Consider the following 10,816-nt stretch of genomic DNA (forward strand, 5'->3'; position numbering starts at 1 on the left):
TGTGAAGGTTAAGTGCTGTAACTGTGGGGTAGAACACCGTGCAGCATTTGGTGGATGCCATGTACAGAGAGAGGCTAGAGAGGCTCAGAGACATAGCACCATTCATGATGTATCATATGCAGAGGCCGTAAAAAAGATTGGTAGAACTACAGTGCGGACTGACGGAGCTTACATGGACAGAAGTGGACCTACTGTCGGGGATGGTGCTTCTGATGGTCCTGGCAGGGTTAAGAGGCCTGTTCAGAAATCTTGTGCTCATGAATGTGTGGTGTCAAAGGACACTTTGATAATGAATAAAGTTGACTTCATAGTTTGTATTGGTAAGGTTATCAATACGACTCGGGTTGTGGAAAGCAGAAATGCCAGGTTGAAGGTTATTGTGGAGATGGCAAAAGAGATATTGGGAGTATCATGTGTTACTGTTGAAATGGTTGACATACTGAACAGGGTGGAGTGTTTCAGCATGATATAGATGAAGTTTAATGGGTTGGGGAGGGTTTTTGGGGGGGAGGGTGTGGTAGAAGTTAGGGATTTATTTGGTTTAGATTTTTTTTTTCATGGTAGTACAGAATTGGCCAGATCATGATCGATCGTACACTGGACTGCCATGATATCATAGAAGAAGCAGAAGATAAGAGATTTAACTTCACTGAGTTCACCCCATTAGTTTGCACTACATAGATCAACGTTTTTTCTATGATCGAATCAACATTTTATCAGCCCCTTTTCAATGCAACAAACAAATCTAACTTTGCAAGATTGAGTCTGTGATTTTGTTGTAGGCAGAGCCAAAGAGCAACAGAGTAAAATTCTATTGGCAGGGGTAGCCCATGAGCGGTCTTTCAGTGAATGCGCATTTCAGATCAGTTCAGATAAGAGCACAGAGTGTGCACATTTTATTTAACTAGGCATGTCAGTTAAGAACAAATTCTTATTTACAATGACGGTCTAGGAACAGTGGGTTAACTGCCTTGTTCAGGGGCAGAACGACAGATTTTTACCTTGGCAGCTTAGGGATTCAATCTAGCAACCGTTCGGTTACTGGCCCAACGCTCTAACCACTAGGCTACCTGCCACCCCATTTGTTGATGTTCTTTGCTAGTTAGCAAGTTATTAGCCCAGTTATAGATACGTATGGGGAGTTACTGCTTCCAACAAAAGCACAAAACGTGTAGGCTACATTTCAAGCCGTCTTTTGAGACAGGCTTGAATATGCAAATAAGCCAACAGGCAGAGGGGTAGCCTACATTGTGGGCCAGTGTCATTCTCTCTGGGCTTGTCTCGCTCTCCACTGTTATCCATGCGTGGCTGATCACATGACACCTAACACAGACTGACACTCCAACATCATTTGGCACAAAGCATGGCAGTGAGGCCGTTTCCTGTGAACGCTTGTCTTGGGTGACCAGTAATTACTATAGTACTGTATGTCTTTACACACTCTTTGGTTGAATTCACAAATTCAAATTATTTGTGAGTCTGTGGGGAAATATGTATCTTTAATGTGGTCATGCATTTGGCAGGAGGTTAGGAAGTGCAGCTCAGTTACCTACTCCTCTCTCTCAATTCAGCCTTAATCTGTTGCTGATTTTTGCATTGATTGTTGATGTTACCATAGCAGCAGACATAAAACCAGAAGTGCAGAAGGAGAGAGGAGAAGGGAGAGGGGTGAGGGTGAAAGCATAGCACACAGAGTGGGTGGCAGGCTGCAGTATAGGTGGGAACGGGGGGGTAGCATTTTTGCTAGCCTGATCCCAGGTCTGTTTGTGCTCCCTTGTCAACTCCTATGGTAATTGTCACGTCAAACACCATAGGAATTGGCAAGGCAGTTCAAACAGATATAAGACCAGGGTACATTATTCCAATTAAACCATAATGTCTCATGACAGTGTAAGTCATAGCATGTTTCCATCATGAATAATACTGATGAGCAGAAGGGTGTTAACTGGCCCAGACAGTCATGGAATACAGATCTACTGCAATACATGTATTATGGGGTGGAGACAGACAGGAGGAACACAAGCTAGACACACACAAACACACCCTCTTCATTTTTCTTCCTACAATGATCAAAGGAAACAAAACTGCAATAATGTCTTCCTCTGTGGCAAGACTACTGTAAAGTACCTTTACTTATTAACATATTGCGCAACCGTGCTGCAACACCACAGTCATTTTTACGACCCAAGGCGCCAACAAGGCAGTTTGTCGGAAAATGTGTTGCTCTTACTTTATCCTCCAATCTGAAAGATCTTTCGGTAAGGGCAGATCTACAACACCAATGCTTCCTGAATTGCCATGGTTTCTATGTGCTTATCTATCTATGAAATGTATGCATGCATCTAATTAGATCAAACCAAATGAAGCATTTAAGCGTAAGACCTAAATGGATTGACTCCAAAAGGGTCTAATGACATTAGAGGGAGTATTCTCTAGGCATGGAAATGACCCATGATCCAGGTCAATTAACAACCCTCATTCAGTTGAGTAGGAGTGGGGGGGTACTAGAAGATAGTGCTACTGAGGGTAGACGGCAGTGCCTTGCTGCATGCAGTACATCCAGAGGTTTGTTTAACGGCGTGTGACTGGAGTCGAGCTGGTCGACTGAGATTCTTTGGAATACAGGCAAATATGTGTATGGAAGCAAACCAAGGTTAGCTAACAGACTGCAGCTGGGTTCCATTTCCAACACACTCAAAACTGTTTTCTCAAGTCTGGCTAGTATAGTGAGCTAGAGCTAAAATTGGAAATTAATATGAAAGCAGGCTGAGTAATTCCATAAACATTAATGTATTGTCAAAATACCATATACTGTACATGCGCTCATGCAAAGACATCAGTGCACAGAACAAGGGAATGTGGTCTATTCCAGTCTGAACTCCTTAACTGCTCCATAATCACACTGTACTGTACAATACTGTATAATCACACTGTACTATACTGTATATGCACACTGTACTATACTGTATATGCACACTGTACTGTACTATACTGTATATTCTCACTGTACTGTACTATATATTCACACTGTACTATACTGTATAATCACACTACTGTACTATACTGTATATTCACACTGTACTATACTGTATATGCACACTGTACTGTACAATCACACTACTGTACTATACTGTATAATCACACTGTACTGTACTATACTGTACATTCACACTGTACTGTACTATACTGTATATTCACACTACTATACTATACATACATTCACACTGTACTATACATTCACAATGTACTGTACTGTATATTCACACTGTACTATACTGTATATGCACACTACTGTACTATACTGAATAATCACACTGTACTGTGCTATACTGTATAATCACTGTACTGTACTATACTGTACATTCACACTGTACTGTACTGTACATTCACACTGTACTGTACTGTATATTCACACTGTACTGTACTTACTATACTGTATATTAACACTATACTGTATATTTGTAAGTCGCTCTGGATAAGAGCCTCTGCTAAATGACGTAAATGTAAATGTAATTCACACTGTACTATACTGTATAATCACACTACTGTACTGTATAATCACTGTACTGTATATTCACACTGTACTATACTGTATATTCACACTGTACTGTACTATATAATCACACTGTACTGTACTGTATATTCACACTGTACTGTACTATACTGTATGTTCACACTGTACTGTACTATACTGTATATTCACACTGTACTGTACTGCAGTGTATATTCACACTGTACTGTACATCCACACTGTACTGTACATTAACACTGTACTGTACTGTATATTCACACTGTACTGCACTGTATATTCACACTGTACTGTAGTATAATCTATAATCACACTGTACTGTACTATACTGTATATTCACACTGTACTGTACTACAGTGTATATTCACACTGTACTGTACATCCACACTGTACTGTACATTCCCACTGTACTGTACTATACGGTATATTCACACTGTACTATACTGTATATTCACACTGTACTATACTGTATAATCACACTGTACTATACTGTATATTCACACTGTACTATACTGTATATTCACACTGTACTGTACCATACTGTATATTCACACTGTACTGTACTACACTGTATATTCACACTGTACTGTACTACACTGTATATTCACACTATACTGTACATTCACACATTCACACTGTACTGTACATTCACACTGTACTATACTGTATATTCACACTGTACTGTACTATACTGTATATTCACACTGTACTATACTGTATATTCACACTGTACTGTACTATACTGTATATTCACACTGTACAATACTGTATATTAACACCGTACTATACTGTATAATCACACTGTACATTACATATAATCACTGTACTGTACTGTGCTGTACTGTATATTCGCACTGTACTGTACTATACTGTATATTCACACTGTACTGTACTATACTGTATATTCACACTGTACTATACTGTATATTCACACTGTACTATACTATACTGTATATTCACACTGTACTATACTATACTGTATATTCACACTGTACTATACTGTATATTCACAGTGTACAATACTGTATATTCACACTGTACTATACTGTATAATCACACTGTACTGTACTATACTGTATTCACACTGTACTGTACTATACTGTATAATCACACAGTACTGTGCTATACTGTGTAATCACTGTACTATACTGTATAATCACACTGTACTATATAATCACACTGTACTGTACTGTATAATCACACTGTACTGTACTATACTGTATAATCACTGTACTGTACTACACTGTACATTCACACTGTACTGTACATTCACACTGTACTATACTGTATATTCACACTGTACTGTACTATACTGTATATTCACACTACTATACTGTATATTCACACTGTACTATACTGTATAATCACACTGTACTGTACTATACTGTATATTCACACTGTGCTTTACTATACTGTATAATCACAGTGTACTGTGCTATACTGTATAATCACAGTGTACTGTGCTATACTGTATAATCTCACTGTACTATACTGTATAATCACTGTACTGTACTGTATAATCACACTGTACTGTACTATATAATCACAATGTACTGTACTATACTGTATATTCACACTGTACTGTACTGTATAATCACACTGTACTGTACTATACTGTGTAATCACTACGGTATATTCACACTGTACTGTACTATACTGTATATTCACATTGTACTGTACTATACTGTATATTCACACTGTACTATACTGTATATTCACACTGTACTGTACTATATATATTCACACTGTACTGTACATTCACACTGTACTGTATTATACTGTATATTCACACTGTACTGTATTATACTGTATATTCACAATGTACTATACTGTATATTCACACTGTACTGTACTATACTGTATATTCACACTGTACTATACTGTATATTCACACTGTACTGTACTATACTGTATATTTACACATTGCACCATTAATGGCGCTTGGTTTCGGTTCATTCTGACACATACCAGTTGACGTATCATTCATAGGAAGTGACTGGCTTGTTAATAAGTGGTTGGACCACATACCATACATACAACATCCAGTGTCATGACAAGGTAACTAATGACATCATCTGTCATGACATGTCAACATAGCCAGGTATAGCGCCATTGACTGTTCATCATGGAAACGTTCTGTCGGTTGGTCCTTCAACAATGTTGAAGACAAATTCTCCAAAGAAAGTAGCCTGGTCCCAGATCTGTCTTTCCAACTCCTATGGTCAATGTTGGAGACGTGACATTGACCATAGGAGTTGGCAAGACAGCACAAACCGATCTGAGACCAGGCTACCAAGAAAGAACACATAATTGTATAGAAATCTGCTGCAGGTCTATAAATGGAGGGCTGACAGCTGACTGCACTACAGTAAATTCTGTTTAGTCAGCTACCTACTCAGCACTATTTGACCCCGATGCCAGAGTGTAGCCCTTATAGCCCTTCTTACACCCAACTGAACTGATCCCAGACAGCCTGGCAAATGAGCTGTCAACTTACAAGCTTTTCCTGAAACTGAGACGTCCTCTCACACCCACAAGCACACACACGTACACAGACATTGATTAATGCAGGCATGCGCACACACATGCACGAGCGTACAAACACACACTCACGGAGTCAACCAAGACTTCAGTAAACTACACAACATGCTACAGTGTGTACCTCCATGTCTCATTAAAAAGCAGCGAGAGCAGCTCAAATTGTCCATGATGCACTACGGTCATACCCTGCCCCCACAAGGGGTGATAAAAGGATTTCAGTGTTTGCTGCAAGTACAGTCTAAAATTAGTAACAATATTTCAATCCAAGTGTGATAATACCCTACACGTGTCTGGTATCTACTTAACACAGCATCTCACACTTTGGTGGAGAGAAAAGATCAATGTATATCTTTCTTTAGTAAAAGATAGATTGACAGAGAAAAAGTGTGTAGATTGTTGTTGGTTAGAAACATTTCTAACAGAGGGTCTTTCCATTGTGTCATCTATCAAACTATGTAATTCTGGACTTCATTAGACTATTATTGTCTTGAGTGCTATATTGTCTGCTCAGCTGTTCTTCCACAAGCTTCTTCAATAAACATGCTGGAGGGTAGAGGATTCTATATGTGATCCTGTGTGGCTCAGTTGGTAAGAGCACGGCTATAGCAATGCCAAGGTTGGTTGTAGGTTCAATTATTATAGGGATCATATACACTTACTAAAAATGTATGCACTCACTGTACTATAAGTGGCTTTTTACATGAATAAGAGGGTGTACTGAACCTTCATCCTCTTAATGCATCAACTTGGAGCAGCGATCAGCTTTAGAGGAGTGCAGTAGAGATATCTACAGCTAGCTACACTATATTAAACTCTGCTGGGTTGACTTTAGATCTTTTTTTATTTAACCAGGCAAGTCAGTTAAGAACAAATTCTTATTTACAATGATGGCCTACCCTGGCCAAACCCCAACCCGGACGACACTGCGCCAATTATGCACCGCCCTATGGGACTCCCAATCACGGTCAGTTGTGATACAGCCTGGAATCGAGCCAGGGTCTGTAGTGACACCTCTAGCACTGAGATGCAGTGCCTTAGACTGCTGCGCCACTCAGGAGACCACAAATTAGATAGATGGTCTTCTACAGTCACAGGCGGAGTCCCAAATGGCACCCTAAAGTAGTGCATTATGTAGGGATATAGAGTGCCATTTGAGATGCACTCACATATTTAGCAGCAGTAGTCAGACAATAAAACCCTTTCATGGTTCCATAATTTATGCTGACAACATATATTATTTATGGTGTTTCTGAGCTATTTGCTGGTAGAGAGATTACGCAGCCAGACCCTCTATAGTTCCAGCACTAACAGTTTCCTATTTGTGAGTGTACATTTTTTTTTATGTTGCATTAACTTACTCTGGGGCCTAACATGATAGGATGTTACTGATTAACAAGGCCATCCCTGGTCACTGTCATCCCAAGACATCTTTGAAAGATCTCTTCTCATCCCATCTTTTTCTTTGAATAGATGGATATCATATGAATTCTACTGAAATGACACTGAAGTGAAAAGATGGTGGCTCAATCCCAAATCACCCACTTCCCGTAGGCCCTCCATTTGTGTGTTCACACTCACCTCCGCAATATGCGCAAGTGTCCCAAAGCTTAGAGAGTGAAAATAATCGAGGGTGTATTGGCTAACTAGACCCTTCGATAGCCACTTCAACCGAGCCAGCATGGATGCAGGTTCCAGAGCAAAGTGCTATCCCAACACATATGTTTGGAGTTTGCGCAATTTCATACTAAAGAATTGAGAGGTGTGCCAAATTATATTACATGTGCTATGGTGTCCACCCAGTCTGCCCAAAGTGCGGGAAAACATATGATTATGCAGCTTTCTCGCAGCGACATAAGGTTTTTACATGTTGTGGTGGGCGTCTTCAAAGTTGTTTCCGCCGGTCGCAAAAAGCTAAATTAGCATAACATGAGCTGAAATAAATGTAAAAGGCTTTGTAAATAAAATGCTTGTGGTGTGCTCCTTGCTCTGTTGACATTTCACACAGATACACTTGTTTTTGTGACAAATCATAGAAAAAGAACAGGAATTTAGCATTAATATGAAAAGCGTGTACTAAAATGTGAAAATACTACATGTCATGTCTCAAAATCAATATATATTTGACCTCTATATAGTTTAAAATCCTGCGGATTCGAGAAGAAATATGACGAATTCAACAGGAAAGTAAGCCTGTTAGGTAGCCTTCATTCTCGCAAAGCATCCAGCCTAGCTGACACAATGCTCTGCAATGGTCTTTATTTTTGACCACCTTTTTCTCTGGCCATTGATTTAGTCACCCGAATTTTGGCCATCCTACATGGGTAAAACATCCTACAAGGGTAATAGAGACATGAGCTTTGGACCATTGTTTTTCTTAAAGGATTATCTACACAATTTACATATTATTTTACCCATTGGTCAAAATACATGTTTTTGATTGGACACCCAACAGGTATGTTTGTTTGTGCCTGATTTTGAGGCTTGATACATAAAACCAATGAAATACCTCCCAAATGAATGTTTAACTGTTACCGAGGTTTACTTCTTGTTAAATGGCAAGGGGGATTTGTTAATTAGAATTTCATTATTATTTAAATGTGGAAAATAAATTGCATCACAAGTGTGTCCAAAAGTTGATGGGTTTATTAAATAATACCCTCGCCACTCTATTGATAGCCCCATAGAACCACCCTGATCTCACGAGCTTACATTCTGCTATCTGTGTAGCAAACAGAATGTAAGCATGCGTGATCAGGATGGTTCATACGAGGTTACTCTATTTAAGTCACCCCTAGGAGTTGTCACCAACACGTGACACGGAGGCCATTCAGAATGAGTTGGTAGTGGCGAGGGGCTACTTTGGGATTCACCAGGTCATGCATTAAGATGATGATCCACTGTATAGGTCAGAGAAGGCTGTGATCAGGTCAGAGGTCATGACCTTTAGTCTCTGAGACACTAGGCTACTACAACAGACCAGCTGGTGTAATGATGACCTCGGCTCTGAAAGTAATCTATTACATTCTATAAATGAAGGAAAAACGGGCCACACAAACACACTTTCTATCTCTCTCCCTTGTTAAGGACAAATTAATGATAAAGTTCCCCACATATTGTGGACCATGTTATTGCTGCATAATGTGGGGTTATGCATTTTCACTATTCCGTGGGAAAGTGTCCATGCACTACTGCCCTACCAAGCAAAAGAGCAGTAACTGCTCATAGAGTGAAACTGAGAAAAATGACTTTTTTTATTGTCCAGCCAAATGAATTGTAGGCAGAACATTGGAGATGTGGTTGTCTGTTGTCTTACTATGAGGTTATTTTTTATTCATATTGACCCTGCCCTCTAACATGACCTTTGTCCCTAGACGGCAGTTACTGCCTTCTTGCTTGGCACACCCACTGGAATACGTTTTTAACGTAAACTTGTGTTAATATATTTATTTGTATGTGGCTGTCCTTGTCATATAGTTTGATACTTGTATCAACGAAGAACAATAAATAATACCAAGGTCAAGCGTAGACACAGCAGCACAAAGCTCAGTGAAACCAAGGTAAAAGGCAGTAAGTAACTGACGTGTGTGATGACAGTTACTGACTTTTTCCTTGGTTTCACCTTAACTTTTTGCAGTTACTGCAAACATGACCCCCCATTTTCTCCAATACACAACACAATGGAGGCAGGATATTTGTCCACAAGATAAAGCATGCATTTAATGTATAAAATGCAGTTGTCTCTTTTGTTTGGTAGGGCAGACTAGACCTACTCACCTAGCAAATACGTAAGGTGCATTGTGCAGAGCTTTTACTGAAATGATGTTGAATTGGAGTTATCTGATGAAAATAGATGTTTATCTGGCTTCAGGGACCTCTTGACCATGGGAATTCACACGACAACAAAAAACAGCCCATTGCGCGTAAAAGAAATGCTTATATTTATGGTGAAGTAAAAACAACATCTTGTTGATAACATCAATGTCGTTCACTCCCGAATTCCAAGTTATGCAAGTTTACTCTTGGCTACTGCTGCTCCCTCTAGATGCATTTAGGCTAATAAATTAGTCTAACCTAACCGTCAAAACACAAGCAAATACCAACAGATAGACATTTGTAATTTGATGGGATCTCTATGTACCAACCTTTCACTTGAGTCTCGTAATCCCCAACAATCTCCTTGTCCTTCTTGACTCTCGTATGAGATGACATGATTCTTTAGGTATTAATTATGGAAGCCTGTAGACTTCGCCTTAAGACACCACAACGTACCCTACAAATCTCTTCGGCAGATGCGTAAAGCAGGGTGGGCTTCATGCGTTTCAGAGAACTTCAGTGTCCCAAATTGCACTTGAGGTTGCAAGGCGATCAATGCGATTTTGAACTGCAAAACAAATAAGGATAACTCCCCTCGTCAACATAACATTTTAGAATGTCTGTAAAAATACAAAATAAAAAAAATCTGCATTTACTGCATGTTCAGTAAATGATATGTTTCAATATAACCACTGCCTTGAAGCAGGGTGTATGCGCAAGTGTTGCATCGTGCGATTTCCAATGCGTCTTCCAGCCGCCCTTTTTCCTGCAAGTTCTCGGTCTGCTGCAGCAAGCCAGGAAGAGTTGGATGCTAAAGTCATCTCAGACTCCTCCCACACTCGCCTTCCCTCACACACTCTTTCACACGCTCACATACACTCTCAGTCTCTCACTCACACATACACACTCCCTCACGTACACGTGCATGCAGAC

At 39.7% G+C, this 10,816-nt stretch overlaps 1 protein-coding gene across 10 annotated transcripts in view; it reads right to left on the bottom strand.

Annotated features, from left to right (window-relative positions):
- Positions 1 to 10,692, bottom strand: part of LOC106583535 (SLIT-ROBO Rho GTPase-activating protein 3) — a 61,201-nt gene extending 50,509 nt beyond the window's left edge. For 3 of the 10 annotated variants that reach the window (XR_014382194.1, XR_006761284.2, XR_006761285.2), the window contains exon 1: positions 10,213 to 10,692. Coding sequence is in view for 4 of the 10 variants with exons in the window: in XM_082967607.1 (XP_082823733.1) it covers positions 10,213 to 10,279 (67 nt within the window). In the remaining 6 variants the exon portion in view is untranslated. The remainder of the gene's footprint in view (positions 1 to 10,212) is intronic. The other 7 variants (XR_006761287.2, XR_006761288.2, XM_082967609.1 and 4 more) reach the window with 3 other exon arrangements.
- Positions 10,693 to 10,816: the final 124 nt, after the last annotated feature.

This window comes from Salmo salar, chromosome 22 (genome assembly GCF_965601325.2).
Source record: "Salmo salar chromosome 22, fSalSal1, whole genome shotgun sequence".
In the NCBI taxonomy this organism is placed as follows: Eukaryota; Metazoa; Chordata; class Actinopteri; order Salmoniformes; family Salmonidae; genus Salmo; species Salmo salar.